The sequence below is a fragment of the Callionymus lyra genome, chromosome 11 (genome assembly GCF_982586985.1).
Source record: "Callionymus lyra chromosome 11, fCalLyr1.hap1.1, whole genome shotgun sequence".
Classification (NCBI taxonomy): domain Eukaryota; kingdom Metazoa; phylum Chordata; class Actinopteri; order Syngnathiformes; family Callionymidae; genus Callionymus; species Callionymus lyra.
Genome location: NC_141828.1, coordinates 22156080 through 22173452, shown reverse-complemented (window position 1 = coordinate 22173452; position 17373 = coordinate 22156080). Strand labels below are relative to the sequence as shown.

At 38.4% G+C, this 17373-nt stretch overlaps 1 protein-coding gene across 2 annotated transcripts in view; it reads right to left on the bottom strand.

Annotated features, from left to right (window-relative positions):
* tp53bp2a (tumor protein p53 binding protein, 2a) overlaps positions 1 to 16300 on the bottom strand; it is a 28469-nt gene extending 12169 nt beyond the window's left edge. The window contains exons 1-7 of one of the 2 annotated variants that reach the window (XM_087802005.1): positions 16227 to 16300; positions 15829 to 15974; positions 5394 to 5541; positions 4058 to 4168; positions 1866 to 1936; positions 1151 to 1252; positions 332 to 506 (exon numbers count right to left, since the gene is read on the bottom strand). In XM_087802005.1, coding sequence (XP_087658131.1) covers positions 332 to 506; positions 1151 to 1252; positions 1866 to 1936; positions 4058 to 4168; positions 5394 to 5541; positions 15829 to 15855 — 634 coding nt within the window. In that variant the 5' untranslated portion in view covers positions 15856 to 15974; positions 16227 to 16300. The remainder of the gene's footprint in view (positions 1 to 331; positions 507 to 1150; positions 1253 to 1865; positions 1937 to 4057; positions 4169 to 5393; positions 5542 to 15828; positions 15975 to 16226) is intronic. The other variant, XM_087802006.1, reaches the window with a different exon arrangement.
* Positions 16301 to 17373: the final 1073 nt, after the last annotated feature.

Genomic DNA, 17373 nt, shown 5'->3' with positions numbered 1-17373 from the left:
TATCTTGTTAAATTCTCTTCAGTAGAATCTGGGCTGCGATTTTTGATGTGACTTGTGGTCCTCATTCAGACTTTTAACTACAGATGTTGTTCTGCAAGAAACACATTGAACATGTGAACGTGTCACATACCCCACTGCACTACAGTGCAGAGCCTCAGATAAAAATGTGACCTGGCCATGAGTCGTACTAGGTGTGAGAATGCACCTCTAGGAAGAGAACCAGCGACTGGTTATTGGAGTTTAAGCATTTTTTCAGCAAAACTAAAAGTGTGTTTTTTAAGCATAGCGCTTTTGCTAATCCGTTTCTGCTGATACGATGCTCAAGTTTTACCTAGTTTTCCATTGCTGAGGCGTTTCTGCTCCACTTGGCCCTTGAGGGCCCGGACCTTTTTCAGACGGCCTTCCTGGTTTTCAATGTTTTCCCGCAGGCGCTGCAGCCGATCCTGCTCAGAAGCCTGTTGCTGCTGACGCTGCTCTTGCTGCTTGAGGTACCGCAGACGCTGCTCCTACATGGATGGATTAAAGAAGCAACAATAAATCAAAAATAAAGTTTCATCAAACCTTTTAGCGCCGACATATCTGCTGGATAAGTGGAACAGAGGAAAATGGAGCCGAGATGCAGGAACACACAAATGTCTGTGAAGTTCTGATCTTTTATTAACATCTTCTTGTTGAAGATCACATGGAGGAGTGCTCCATCTGTTCTGTTAAGGCAATTTCTAGGAGCTTGTTTACCCAACTTCTATGCAGATCCTACGCAGCTCCTTAAAGCTGCATTCCTCGGTGACTTCCTCAACTCTGCAATGGAATTTTTTCCGAAATGTGTTCGAGGCGACAGACGTCAACAGAAATGGTATATGTTTAAAAGTAAACTAATTTGTTAATTTAAGTTTGTTTAAAATTAAGAAACTACTTACTATGTCATGTGGACGTTTATGTTATGAAAGAAAGGGAAGAGACACCATTGCAGTCTTGTTATTTGACAAAATACATCGCACTTATTAAATATTTTTTTTTTTTTTTTTTTTTAAAAACTCTTCTCCCTCTATGCTGACCTCTACTTTCCACAGCTACACGTTTCTTTGATCTTCAGCTGCCAACCTTCTCATTCAAGAACGTATTCACGTCATACTCCGTCTTTCTATCTCACCTTTGAAGCCAGGAGTTGTTGTTGAGCGTCTATCTGCTGCTGCTGTCTGGCAGCCATCTCCTGGAGTTCTGCTAAAGTCATGTCCATCCTAGGTGTGGTCACCTGTGCAAAGATGAAAAAGAAAAATAGTCAATCATTTTTTTTATAATAATATAACTTAAATTGACATTTACAGAACATGCCAAAAATAAAAAAAAAACATTTTAATAACCTACAAGTGGTTCAGGGATTTCTATATAAAGAACATAATCATTTGAACTCGCAAAACAAAAGCCTTAGCATTTGTAAATAGTTTTCAAATTAGTATTTTATTCTTGAAAACTCTGCATGAAAACCTGACCAAGTTAAACAAAATAAACTAGTAGGGTTTAGTGTATGTAGTCCTATTTGTATGCTAATTTAAAGAACTTAAATTTAGTTGTTTTTAAAATCTTGCTTAAAGCAGAAAGCATTTTAAGAATACATCAGGGAGAATTTATTCACTTTACAAACATTCCACTGGATGCCACTAAAAAACGTAATAATGAGATTATTAATACCATATGTTTTTTTCAGTTTGCATTACTAATGATTTGATCGAAAAATAAGTCTGCCAAATCTTCTTACTGGACTACAGGAAATGTATTTGAATGCATCAAATAAAAACATTATATTGAATAGACATCATTGTATATCTTCACGCTTGCACGCAGGGGGAATTTGACCACAGACTCACCCTGTTCTCCATCCTTCTGTCTGGTGGACCCCTCACCCCATTCCTCTTTGGCTCTTGAACTCTTGACCCTCCTGAGTAAGATGAAAAGATCCATTAGACATCTCAGAAGCTGCCACAGACGGAACACTTCAAAAGAGCCTCAAAAGTCTGACTTCGTCCGCGGAGCTGCGTCCGTTCACCTGTGGCTTTTCTCGAACAATTGGTCTCATGTACGTCTGCAGCGAATGCCGACTGGTACAGCTTGGACTAAACGGTTTCAGCCCCACAACAAAACAACGGGGATCAGGGTGTTTTGTGACTTGAAGTAATCTGAGGCTTTATCCTAATACAGAACTGTCTGAGGGGATATCCCATAACTGGACGTGTACAGTAAGCCAATATTCTTGCATAACAATTCTAATTTACTACTCACATTCAAGTATCCATTTTGAAATAACATACCATTATTGTAACAATTCATTTATCCTGCAGTGTTAAATGAAGGAATTTAGTAACTGAATTAAGTTAAAGTACACATGAGCCATAAAAATGACAGCAATGTAGATTAAAGAAAGAAAGATCGTGGAGGTATGGTGCACAAATATTAAACCAACTGTTGGAAAACAAGGGAAGGCTCAGATAACAGGAAAGGAAAGCAGCCGTCTAATCCCAGAGCCAGACTCAAGCTGTGAGGGGAAAGGGGCTTAGTTATGCAACTACAGGATGAGAGGATATCGCAGTACCAAAAATACGAGGCTTTTCTAATGTTCCTAAGAAAAGTGAGAACAGGCTTATGACGAGGACACTGGGACCCAGTTTGAAACATGCTGGTCCAGCTCGCCGTTAAAGTCTCTTAACTAAACCAAGATACCTAGAAAAGTCAAAATTGAAGGCAATTGATATGTACTGATTTATTCCTTTTAGTCCCTTCTTTATCGACCCACCCTTCCTCCTACTATTCAGGCTAGGACATCACAGTTGAGAGTCGAATATGACCCAAAACAGCCCGAAGAAGGCCACATTTTAACAGCATCACTCGCTAAACTCTCCGATGCTGATCCAAAGACTTAATGTGCCGTTAGAAGACATCTGTGCAGATTGTTGCCAGAAATACAAGAAGAGTCTATAGTATGTTCACCCAGTTCTGTTAGAATCAATGTCCTCATATTAACTCAGCCAAGGAGATAATGTTTCTGGCTAGCACTGGTTTGATTATTAGTTCATAAATGTAATAAATAGCTATAAGTTTGACCACCCCTTAGAGAAAGTACGCTATCACTGACTTGTATGGTTTTTGTTAAAGCTGATAATAAATAAACTCACTTCACTTTGGGTTTTTCTTTTAGGAATTTTTAGGGGGGCGTTTTAAACTGTGTTTTGAATTCCAGTGAAAGCAGTCAAGCCAAGAAAAACAAATTGTGAAGTGTGAAAACTAGGTGTGCACTCTCTTAATGTTTCTCTCGAAAGACTGCTGAGCTATGAATTAAATATTATGCAGCTACTACTAAACGGCTACATTGCTGCTTTGTTGTCTTTTATAACATCTACAATTTACTTATACTTGAGGATTCATTTACTGTAACATTCATTATATTTACAACCTCATTAAGCTCCATAACACATGGGGAATAAAAAGAATAGAATGGGACATCAGAACACCAGAAAAAAAACAATGGTTGAATCTACCTAAATAATTAGGATTTACAGTTGAATTAGCCAGTGTTAATATTAGCAGTTAATCCATTGTTTTATTTTTTTAGATGCCTTCTTTACCATCAGGATTTGTTTTGTTTATTATAATACATTCTTGTCACACTTATTGTCTTAGCATAGACAAAAATAATTATGTTTTTAATATATACAAAAATGCTGATGGACAAAGGGATTCACTGACGTACAAGTTTCAGCCTTGAGAACAAATTATGGTCATTTTGTTTTCAAGTTAAAACCCCTCAAGGTTTAAAACAGCAGACTCAAGTACAACTGTAGCAGTGCAGATGAAGCCTAGAGGACATTTTTGAGCAGCAGCAGAGGAGAAAAGTTGAGATATGTTACACTGTCAAATGTTTCTTTGCGAGTATCGGCTACACAGCGCGCAGCTGCGTATTGCAAGTCAGGGGACATTCCAGGAGTTCTACAAGGTGGTGTCACATGTTTGATCTCTGGGAGTAGTTAGACAAAGGATGGGCCCTCTCAAAAAGCTGGACACTCACCAGACTCCCTCGGTGCTCGGTTGTGACGTAGAAAGAAGCGCACCTCCGACCTGTGCTGCCCCCATCGCTGGAGCACATCCAGCATCCTCTCCGCGTCCCCTACAGCTCTCTCTGTTTTTAAAGGAACACATCACAAAATCAACCCGGTTATAGATGCGAATGCTAGTCAGTCAGAATGATCATGCTGCCTAACAATGTCACAGAAATAACCACATGTAAGTTTTAATTCATTCATTTTCTGTGCTGCTTAATCCCTTATATACACAACCATTCACACATGCTCATACCTACGGATAATGTCCCCAAATTCCCAATCAACCCCTGTATGTTTTTGGACTCTGGAGTGCCCAGAGTAAACTCACGCAACTCTGGGAGAACATAGAAACTCCACACAAAAAGGTCACAAGTTGGCTCCCTCCCGAACACATTTATACGTTTGTATGATATATACATAAATTAAGAAAGCACAAATCAGTTCACCACTAGTAAAGGTTTGTAGCAGTAACGGAGTTAAGGCTATATTAGTTACAGCTCCCATCATAATGTATATGTAATGCATCTACTATGCCAACATAAAGAACATGGTAAACTTTTTCGGACCTATTTAATATTATTTTAATGATTCTGAAATTTAAGAGCATAACATTTTCATTTTAATTCTAGATATTTTTAATACTGTGCGAAAATGTCTGTCATTATGGACATGTTGCCACAGAGCTAATATATAAAGCCGAACAGAGATATTTAAAGGTCCCTTTTCCGGCAAGTACTCAAACATAATAAGCTGTACTTTCTTCCCCCTTGTGACCATATTGCCATGGAAACAGTGATGCAACCTGCCTCCTTGAGTTATAAATCTGAATACGGCCTGACTTCAAGATGGGAGATCTGAGCGGGTGCCTGGTACAGGGGATTATGGCACTTCATTTGCATTTGAGGCCCAAAAAGATTTAAGCCCTTCAAAAAGAAACCCACAAGGAGATGACCACACAGCTAATCTCCTCATACTGTCAACTTGACAAATGCAATTTCCCTCTAATTAGAGGAAGAAAATAAACAAGACTTTTCAGTCGCTTCTGCCCCCTGATACTGTCGTCTGTCGCCAAATGAGACGGAGAGTATTCATGTTTTCAGAAAATGAATATTGATATGCAAACTTATGTGTAAAAAAAAATTGTATAAAATGCAATCAGATTTTATTTTAGTCCAGGTTGAAAAAGAGTAATAGATCAGCTATGAACCCTGAACCCAGTCCACATACCGAGCGACTAGTTCACCATCTGTTCTTCTTAATAACCTTCAATAAATTGGAGAGAAATTGAGTATAACTACTTACCAGATCCACGCCACATTTCAGAGAGGTGACAGTCTGCCTCCCCAGGCTCCTTACACAAGTCCACCACATCGCGGCACAGCGTGTCTGGAGTGATGGGAACCTCAGTAAAATGCTGGTCATTGTTACTGAGGTAAACTGTCAGGAACATCTGAGGAAAAAAAAAAGGCAATCAGTTAAAAGAGGGTCTTGAACGCAGATCTACAAATACAATAGCGTGAATATGAATCGCTCTAATTGTCCTATGATGAGTTTAAATGTTTTAATTACGGGCAATTAAGGGGTTTAGCAAAAGGGGGAAACAGGGTCTTTTCTGGGAACATCAGGTCAGTAGGGTCACAGACACAAAAGGGTCGGGGGGGCTTTGAGCATACTGAGCAGCCGCCGTCACAGTAAACAACAGTACTGTCAGAATGTGTGGCGATCTCAAGCATGTTTATGTCCCGGAAAAACAAATCTTTTTTGGTGTCCATGTGTCCTCAAACCCATTCATGCAGCAGAGATAGTCACACTATCAATAGACGGAACCAGTGAGTCACGCTGGTGAGCAAGCACATGGGGTTTATGAGTCATTACTTATACACCGTCACACGTCGGTTTATTGGAGGACCACCCAAGACTGAGGTTGTGTACCATGCAGTTCTGTGAGTTGTTGATACTGTGCAGCCTCCCATCTCCTGCAACACGTCACTAGTAAAACCCTCAACTGTAATAAATACAATTAAATTCCTCAGGTAAGCCTTTTTTAGAACTGATTTTAACTCACTGAGCTTGTCCTTATATTTGTTCTTTGAAAAAATAACTTTGTAACTTTCAGAGTTCATTTTCATGTATTTAGTATTTCGCTCAGAATCTCAAAACACAAGAACTGCTGACACCGACTTTCCAGTAATGTAGGACATTCAAATGACCCTGAGAATATTCGGAGAGTCAAAGGGAGAGACACCAGAGCAAGGGGGGTGGAGGGTGGGAACTGTGAAAGTAGGATTGAGAGAAGAGACAGAAACGCTGATGGGAGGGGGGTTGGAGTTGTGGCGGCGGCGGCGTTGCTGGCACTGAGGGCCAATTCTTCTCTGTACTAAAGTGAATGATCCAGGACAACAACTAGCCGGGCCTGTTCTTTATCTAGATGAACTGTTGTTGTTAGCCCGCGGTCAGAGTTATCGAGTCACCGCATACCAGAGAATAAGCAATTGGGATTTAAAATGTTGCTGACAAATTCAAAAGCATTCAAACTGCCAGTCAACGGTTGATTTTTAGCCAATCCAGATTGGAACCAGATGTCTGAACAGTATCACATGAATTCAAAATCTTACAAACCAGATCAACATCACTAGTGTAAAGGGAAGTGAAGTTTGGAAATGCACAAATAACACAGGACTTCACGGTTTGCGGCACATCTGAATGAAGAACGTATTTGATAAGGACTTGCCTGCAGTCTAAAAACACATTAAACACTCATTATCATCATGTAAAATGAATAAAAAAAATTATACTCAAGTGTGTGGTCATTATTGTAAACATTATTTCTACTTAACAAAGTTAGTGCACAAGTGCTGATGAATCATTAAGATATCTAACCATTATGACTCAATGATCTTACTTATAATGTAATTAAAATGCTATAACACAAAATTCAAAACTCAATACGGGTCATGTTAGTAGCAGGTATTTTAAAGATGTGGTCATGTTATTCTTTTGGCAGTCAACATGTATAATATTAATGCGAATATATTACAGCTGTTTGCCTCCGTGTTAATTTTGCAAGTAAATACACAAGAGTTAACTTTTATTAGCTAGCTTTGTGACATTGCTCAGTTTACCGGCAAACAATCCTAACCTGTACACTCTTGATCAAATTGAAAGTCTGCTTAAAATAAAGATTTGTGATGATGAAAGTCTGCTTCAACATATTATTTAGAGTTCATAGAATATTCATCACAACACCTAATTTAGAAATTTGTCTCAAGAACATTTTTGGATCAGAATCATCAATAATGAACAATATTCAATGTCACCAATAAATAAAACATGACAGCGTCTTGGATAGTGACAGCCACAAATATTGCAATTCATCTGAGACATGAAGAACAGATTGCTCAGGGGAAGGAGAGGAAGATCACCTACATTAAATCTTAGCGTCAACTTTGACGCTAATGGGACTGCTCTTATGATCACAAATTCATCCGAACATCTGGTGCGAGGGAATGTTGCAATTTATTTTGATGCTCTCAAAGCACAACCGCAGAGGCGGGGTCACCATCTATATTTTTATACAGCAGATTAACTTAATCCCGTAGATATAGCCTTTCACCACAGTTTTATAATATTAATCTGAAATTCAATATCGTGCTGCAAAACAACAGGGACTGTGTGCAAACAGTATATGTGCAAGTTAAATACAATTCTTTGCTTCTTTTTAAGATATATAAAGTTTTGTTTTTTTTTAAAACATTCAGAGTAGTGCTCATTCTGCAACTGCCGCTTAGATTTTTGGAAATGTTGACTCAAAATGTTTGGTTGCACAAGTAGTCTTAATTTTGCCTGCAGGTTATTTGTTAATGTACCAACAGTATTTGAACATTAAGTACCTTATTACTGTGAGTGTGGATAAAAGGAAAAAGGATTGGCGGTGGTTGTGATAAGATATTTAGGAAGCTATGCTCTGAAATGACCAATGTGTTCTATTGCAATGTTAACACTTGCCCTTGGGATTGCCGAGCAGTTCACGTAACCACGACAGAAATTGAATGACGGGCTTAAAGCTAAAACCTATTGGGATCCTTCAGTCACAGTGAGTTTAGTCTTTAAACACAGAATTACAGAGACAGCCAAAGGAAGAGGAAGCAGACAGTGTGTATTTGACTCTTCATTTTTCCAATCTAACTCCCCATCAATCCTGTTATCACAGGGACGCTGCACTCTCCTTTTCAGGGTCAAATAAAGAGCACGATACTCCCAAGATGTCTGCCCAAAAGTGATGTGTGACTTATTGAGTTAAGAGCCATCAAAACTGCCAGCGACAACAGTTTCCCATTTCCAAGAATAGACCTGTGACAGGGGATTCGAGGATAAAGTAATTAATTCAGGATAACAAGCAAACAAAAGGTCGCCCAACAATGTCATGACAAAATAAGCTTTTGGTTGCACTGACCGCAGCTTGCTTTAAAGAGAGAAACCTAGAGTAATCCAGATATAGAATATTGATAGTTAATCGATAGCAATCGGTTTTGAAATCATAGTTTTATTGAAAGAATAACTCTTAGGCGGAAAATATAGATAAATAGCGGACAAACTTTAAATGCCATCAGACACTGATGGATACAATCAGATATGCTTAACCAGACCAGCAGTACATTCAAAGGAGATTTTCTAAGATGACAAGTAGTTCTTATAATTTGAAAAGGGATGAGAAAAAACACTTTAGACCAAGGCTCACCAACCTTATGGTGAGGGCTACTTTATGAGCGCAGAATAGTATGAAGGTCAAACATTACACGATTAAAAAAAAATTCAAGGTACGTACACTTGGTAATAACAAATATAATCACAGCAATAGTTACAACATGTATGTTAGTCAGCTCCAACATTTGAAATTCAGGAACCTCACCTGCCACAATATTTAAGTGCAACCTTCTTGTATTTACATTAAATAAAAGAAAAACATATTTTTGACAGCTCCAATTGTGACCATTCCCATATTTGTTTACATGCCTCATGGGCACAGCCTTTGTGATGCCGGCTTCAGACTGTGTGTTGAAGAACCACCCATTCAAAACTGGACCTCGCTATTGTCTGCATAATGACATTGTTTATGCTAGTTAATAAAATAAATAAAGAGTTCAACAGATTTTTGATCAACACTGAACACACATTACACAGTCACTTCCATTTCTAATGATGTTGAAAATCAAGTCACTACAAGTTGTGCACATGAATCATGTCTCTAGTTGATCGTTATCAAATTTAAAGATGCCGAAACCGAACGCAGTCATTAATGTGATGGGATAAAGTGTCATGTGGAAAGAAAACTGTGAAATGGTGGTTGTGAGACCTGACATAAACCAACAGAAGACAGTAGTAGGAATGAATAGAAGTCATCACAGCTCCTTTTACGATCGTCAACACACACACACACACACAAACTTCAATTATAGGATTTGCTGATGTAAGTAAATGAATTAACAGTCGTGTTGTGAAGGTTGACCTCTGATTCTGTAGAGACACTGCAGCAACATCTTTCTCTGCATCAGAGGTCCCCCCTGCCACGGATCCAAGATTTGACACGGTTCCAACAAAACATTCCTCCTAAAAGTCAGGGCCACAGAACACTTCTATCTGCACCACCTTCTGCTGGCATGAAGAGAATATCACGGGTGACAGGAGAATCTGAAGACACAGTGGCCTCATTGAGGTGCAACCTTTCCAGCTTGAACAATACACTGGAGCTGCAGCAAGATGTGAACAGGTGATGTTGACACTGCAGTGCAGCATTCAGAACATCGCTACTAAATATTGTCTCATTCGGATCAACAGCAACTGGTCAACGGGCTAAATTTACCATTGATATGAATGATCAAAGAAATCTGAGATAGCATGATAAATTACTTATTGCATGTTTCCCTGAAATTGCCCATATAAGTCCTAACAAGTACATGGTCAATTTTCTAATGTGCATGTCCCAAAAAAACAACAACTTATATACAATATATATAATATACAAAGCTACACGTACAAGATACAGAATTTACTATTCCGAAAGGAAATCATTAATTTAAGGATGCATCATGTGGTGGAGATGAAGCTTAATTTAAAAGATTTTTTTTTCAGAAGGTTATTTTTGTAGTTCACATGCATTCGTCAACCGATTTGTTATATGCAGACTAGTCGAAGTATATCCCTACCTCACCTATGGTCACGAATGGATATAACTGTGGGGCGGAAAGTCTAGGTCTCTCTGCTGTAGCGGCTGCCCCCACAACCCCAACAGAGATCAGCCGCAGAAGATAAGAAAATCATTTTGTTGACCAAAATTAAAAATGTTCGATTGTAGTGGAAAATTCAACGATTGTATATTGTGATATATTGTATATTGTGTAAACGAAACAACTGATTGGAAAGTGTGTAAAGTTATAATAAGTAAATTAACTGAAATAAAGCATGTTTCACATCAGATGCGCGTGTTCTGACTTTGAAAAAAAAAAAAGGGTAACAGATTCAGCAGGGAGTCCCCATGTTTCCTCTCCCCAGTATTCACCGCTCATTGCGAGTTCCCCAGATGCTGCCTGTGCAAGTACATAAACTATCCATCTGGTTTATGGTCCGCCCTGCAGTCTCATCCCAGCTGGATTCACCTGGAAAACCTCCAAAAGGATCATGACCAGGTGACATTCTCTGTCAGCTACCAGGAGTCTCTCGGCTGGCTTGAGAATGCTTTTGAAATATATTCTAAAGCAGGCCCAAGGATAATATAATATAGGCTTTCTATTAAATTATATGTCCTCAAGTGTTTTTAAGGATTCCGCCTGAAACCATGGCTACCGTGTCAAGCTGCCATTTCTAGGAAAAGTAATTAGCTCATTTGATGGTTGCCTTTCTAAAACTGTCAAAACACTCTAAAGCCTAAATTGGGCCATAGTTCAGTCCTTGAAAGAGATAAATACCATCATTTTCTTGATCTCTTTTTTGGCAATGTAACATGTAGACGCAAGCCAAAAAAAATATAACGTTTAAACTCATGGCTGAAGTAATAGAAAATTAAAAAAAAGGTACTCGGTTATAATTAGAAAGATGAAGCCTAGCATGTGTGGACGATAGTATATGAGATTTGACGAAGTAGCTCCAAGACAGAGAAAAGGGACAAGATTATGGACAAAGGTAGCAAAAATGGGTTTCATCAGGCTGGTGTCTCAAGGGGTCAATCCTCAAAGATTCAAGCATGAGCAATTCGTTTTGCCATAAAAATATATCAACGTGCTCAAGTATCTTGTAATGATGGGCTTACAACACAATCCTTTCAGGACCAGACAATCAGAGAAAACGTTTCTTGGGATCTTTAGAAGGTTAAATACTCAAGAGGCGAGCATTGGTTGGACTTTAAAAAAAAAACAAGGAAAATATAAATAATGATTGAAATAATAAAGGATAAAGTATTAATCTTTAACACCAATTGTCTTTTTTTCTTACATCAAGAAGGGAAGACTCAGGAATGCTGAGGCGATCGCAGAAACTACTAACGTCACCATTACACACTCTCCCACAGTGTAAACACAAAGACAGCAGAGCGACTCAGGTTTCTGTTGACACACACGGCACAAGCGGGCTTCACACAGCCTCACAACAATTTCCCACCTACGGAGCACAAACACAAAATTGGACGACAGAAATGCTTGTTGTTGCGTAGCTGTGCACAAACTTGGAGAAGGAAAGAAGCCACTCGGTCTTATCTAAAAGAAAAAAAATTGCAAACATAGGCAGGCTTGTTTGACAGAGAAGGAATGAGGAAGTGAGATCCACTTTCGTGACGCAACAAAATATTCCTCAGGATCAACATTTCATGTTCAAATAGTCAATGATAAAACTCAAACTGATTAATAAAACATTCCGTCTCACTCAAGTGTCTTGAGAACAAAAGGACAATTTAAAAGGCGATGGTAATGTGTGTGAATGACATCAGCCAGTAAAGAGTGGACAAGCCTTATCAGCTGCTGCAGTAACACGCAAATACATTGTGCTCCACACAACATGCTGCCGAAGAGTGCCGGCAGCTTATTGTGTCCACTAAACACTGACCCCTTATTTACTATCCCAGCCCACAATTACGACACCGCATTCTAAATGGCCCGAAGCCCCTGGTCTGTTGGAGCGGGGTCACGGGCAATGGGTGTAAAAACAATACCTCACATAGGACATGACAACAGAGAGACCATTTTGCTGTAATCAGGTGCACACCAGAGGCTTCAGCACAATCGGGCTACACACAAAATACATCACTCAGTGACAGATCTGGGTTGAAGGTGACACAATGACCATGGTCCGCAGAGAGTTGTGATCTTATCAAAACATCCGTGCATGGGTTTTTCAGTCTCACCCACCTGACAAAGTGTCGGCGGCATGAAAAGGTAAGATAAGCTTCAAAAACAAATATCACGCTGCACGTGACACGCTCCAGCTAGTTGTGCGACTGGAAGCACCAGTCTGAGCAGGAGAGTGTTTTACTTCAAATACACGAGACGGCTTCAGATAATAGCTCAAAAGTAAGGTTCATGTTCAAAGTATTACACTTTAGTTAGCAAATGATCTGGTGTTTTGTCTTCAAATTTATTTTCTCGTTTTATGATATACCCAATGGCTCAGCTGTAAAACTAATCTGCCTCTAAACACTTTAACCTGCGAAATGTATACTAACCAAAAACTACTCTACCAAGTAACAGATCTCAACTTCAACAGAAAGAGTGTAAAGGAACTCACTGATACATTTCCCCAACAGAAATATCAAAATTGAATATTAAAGCTGATCTTCCTACTGTTTGTGGTGGATTTACATGGGTCAAAAAGTGCTGAAAGACACTGTGCGTTCACACCAAGGACCTTCAATTATGATGATGATGTGAAGGAGGAAGTTTCCATGGCTGGGCTCCAGAGCTGAGGTTAGCAAAGAGCCAGTCAGTCTTGGCAGGTGCCGTCTGTTGTGTATTATATTAACACTGTTTTATTCAGAGTTCAACAGGGCCATGCTAATTAGTCTCGTGGCAGCATTGCCAGAGTTGCACAATACTTTCTTTAAATTCTTTGGTGTAAATTGATATGCTTATCATGACTGTAAATAGTTATAGAAATGGTCAAAGTGGAGTTAATAAAAGTAAATAATTATACCAAAATAACTATTGAACACTTTTTGTGTTTAAATTAAAGATTAAAAAACTATTTTATGTAATAAAATGTGACTTCTTTTGTTTTCAGTCCAATAGACACACGTTTACAAAGATCTGAAGTTAATTAAACTTCTTAGTCAATATAACTCATTCGCAGATACTAATTCAACCGTTTATAAGTTTTCAAAATAATTATGTTATAAACATGAACATTAATACTGTTGATCAACACTTCTGTTCCTACCAAGAGTCATAAAAACATACAGTCCTGAGTTTTCACCCAAGTCATTCGATTGTTAACTCAACTTCTCACATTGCTTACCAGTATAGTAAACTTAAACCAGGTAGTGCCGACTTACAAGGAAGATCTCAGAATCACAGTAGAAACAATTGAAAATAATAATTGAAATCAACTCTAAAATGTAAAGAGTAAAATGCAGTAAAAACATTTATGGTTTAAGGCCAGTATTTGAGGAATAAATGCCGTTCTTCCCACCAAGGTCGCAAGATACAGTGTCACCGCCGTCTTTGTAACAAGTAGAGATGTGACCACAAGACAGGATTAATTTTGAGTCCAAGAGTTGGCAAAATCTCCAGTTGAGGTTGTGTCAAGGACAAATTCTGTTATTGACAGGCTTGACTTTAATAACAGAAAAGGACACCAGACTTTACATTTTGCTACAATATTTGTACTATAACATGTATAACTTTCAGAAAAGCATTTTTTAATTCCAATTGCAGTATTCCTGTTATAAAGTATAATAGCTAAATTAAAAAAACACAGCAGAGAAAGTTCATAAAACATGATTAATTTAAAAAAGGACTGAAAAGAGCCTGTCCTTCATCTCCCTTTGAAAACCATCATTTTAGAGGCAGGAGGCTGAACATATATTCACTCAACAGTCTAATGCTGAATCCAAACAGACCAAAGGAGAGATAAGACTTGGACAAATAAGGGTTAAAGATGGAGAAACCAAGAAAAAGAGAAGAGAAATTTTACCAGGGAGGTTGGACGGGAAAAGGCAAGGAAGGTGGAAAATCCAACTTTTATTTCTCTCCTAAATGCAGTAAGTCCCTCATGATGACCATGTTTTTAACTTAATACTTTTTAAAGTTCTCCTCCGTCTGAAATCTCATCGAACGAGAGGTTACGAGAGCGGAGTCCGTTATGACGTTATAATGGCTTCACTCCTCCTCTGGCCAGCTGTAATCATGCCCCGCTTTGTTTATACAATGAGTACCTTGGAAGGAGACTTCTGGGATTGATGACATGCCGTGACAATCCTCAAAGTTTGACCAATCACAGCAGAGTGGGTGTGGTAATGATAACAGAGTTTCAGTGGGCAGGGTTTAAGTACATTTTGGAATGTAAATATTTTAATTAAAAGTGAGTTTTGTACAAACAGACACATACTGATGAGTAGAATAGAGATCCAAGATTTTAAAAAAGTGATAGTTTAAAATCAGAAAACTTTTATCTCCAGTGTTGTAAATGCAACACCGGGATTTTAGCGGTGGGAACATAAAATTATGATAGTTTAACCAAATGTTGATCATTTCTACTCACCCTCATGTCGACTAATGGTTGGGATTATTTTAATAGTAATCTGTTTCTTTTTAGAGTTACAGACAAAAATGTTTGTTCATTTCAATGTAGCAACTGGAGCTCAGTTTTCTCGTCTTCATCTTCGTCCAAAAAGACATTTAAAAACATCCAAATACCTCCGTACTGCTCATCTGTCTTGTATTGAAGCCTCGACAGAAGGAATTGTTCCAAAAAAAACTTCAACAAGTCTATATTAGAAGTTTATTTGTATCAGAAGTTAAAAAGATAACTGCTACACAAACATTAAGTACTCCGGGGAAATAATCCAAACGCTTCCAGTACACAGTAGACTGGAAGCGCTTGCGATGTTTACCCGGCTCTGAGGCTTTAAAACAAGACGAGTACCCTGGAGGTATTTGTATGTTTTTAAATGTGTGGTTTTCTAGGGGAAAATGAAGACTAAAACCACTGAGCTCCAGTCATCTTAGTCGACAGGAGTAAAAATTAGTAGAATTTTGAATTTCGGGTGAATTATCCTTTTGAGAGACACTCAGGACCAGAGGAGAGAAGTCCTTCCAGGCTGTTGCTCCTAAGCTTTGGAACAATCTTCCATTCTCTCTGCGTTTGATGATCTACTGACTCCTTCAAGAAACATCTTAAGACGTTTTTATTTGTTCAGGCTTTTCCTTGATTTTCTGGAACTCCTGTTGTGTTATCAGTTTTATCTTGATCTTTAAAGTATATACTTTATTGTATATCGTTTTGATTGTTTAAGCGCTTTGTTGTTCTTTGTTGTCCTTTAAAGTAGAGTAGCAGTGGGTAGAAGATGAGGACAAACTTAAAAGTAAAATACACAGTAGAACTTAATCCTACTTTGCTACACAATATAAACAAGGTAAAAAAAACTTCACCTCAGAAGCAATAGTGACAACAGAAGGCGTCCATGTTTGTCAAGATACTTGTATTTGAGTTAAACCAGCAGCAGTAGAACACATTAATAAAAGGAATAAAAACTCACCGGCATCATTTTAGCCTCGTAACGCATTTAGACCAGAAGCATGAATCCCTGGCGGGCGGTTTCGACGGAAGCGACCACTTTAATCCCAGAGCCACGAACTGAACGGGCGACAACGACTTTCTCCTGCCGTCCAACACCTTCTGCTGCTGGACAAAAAAAACACGAGAAACAAACGTCACTTTCGACGCACGTCAGGTTCGAGGCTCGACCTGTTGCGACACAAAACAAGGCCCTCGGTGATAAAGTTGGGAGTTGAATCGAACCGGAACTTTAAAGCGGCGAGAAATACGTTTTCAAATGTTATCTTAACTCCGACTTTATGTACACGGTGGAGCCCCGGAGACAGTTGGATGATGTTTCGAGGATATATGGAAGGTTTTGGAGGGTTTTTTTCTTACCCGAGAAGACGGTGGAAATGAGCCCGAAGCAGCTCGGAGTTGACGCTGCTGCTCTGTTGCTCAGCCTGGTCCCCAGTGACGTCAGAGGAGGAAACGTTTCAGAGGAATTTAAGCTCCTCCTCCTTTCAAGAGCCAGAGACGATCACAACCCTTGGAGAAAGAATAAAGACACAAAAAAGACAGAAATATAACAGAACGTTTAAGTGTATCACGCAATTATATAAGATGTTTGTGCCACTGGAGATTAAATCAAACAGAAAGAGATGTCACTGTATTGAAAACAGAGTAGTTTTGTTTTTCTATTTGTTATTCTGTGTGTTATCTTGTGTTGTTTTATTTATTAATTCTTTACTGACACCACAAAACAGAAATATCACATGTTCTGTTTAAAAAACTGGCAATAAAAGTCCAGAATAAGAGGTCCAGACTTTCCTCTCATATACCATGTACCTGAGCAAGTCAAAACGTTTAATTTGGAAGAGAGGGTTATCTTCAACTCAGTGGCCAGACCTGGCTGTGTTTTTTTTTTAATGAATTCATTTTTTTCTATTTAATTCCTCCTGAAGAGATCTGGAGCATCCATTGATTGTATCTATAGTAAGTAAGTAAGTAAGTAATTTTTATTTGTATAGCGCTTTTCCAGACCAGGGTCACAAAGCGCTTAAACAATCAAAACAATATTCAATAAAGTATAAACTTTAAAGATCAAGATAAAACTGATAACACAGGAGTTCCAGAAAATCAGGGAAAAGCCTGAACAAATAAAAACTATCTATAAGTAAATCTATGGTTTTTATGTGATTTAAAGTACCTTAAACCTGTCATATTTGACAATGTTATCTATGTGAAATAGCTTCAAAATATGAATATTTAATAATAATACAATAATATATAATAATATTCATCTCTTAGTTTCCACATTCAGATGTTGTGATATTTTATAGGATAGTAGTTGTGTTTCTCACTTGGTAACATGCAACATTTTTAAACTTTTAGAACGTAGGGTTTCGCCTGTTCAATCCCTGTTCTTGACATTTTAACTTGAGGTTTTTTTTAAATGGTACTTTTTTTATTTGCAGTATCGTCTCATTTTGGAATACATGGGTAGAAAGTGTCTCTGATGTCCTGTTGCAGAGGATAAGTTGTT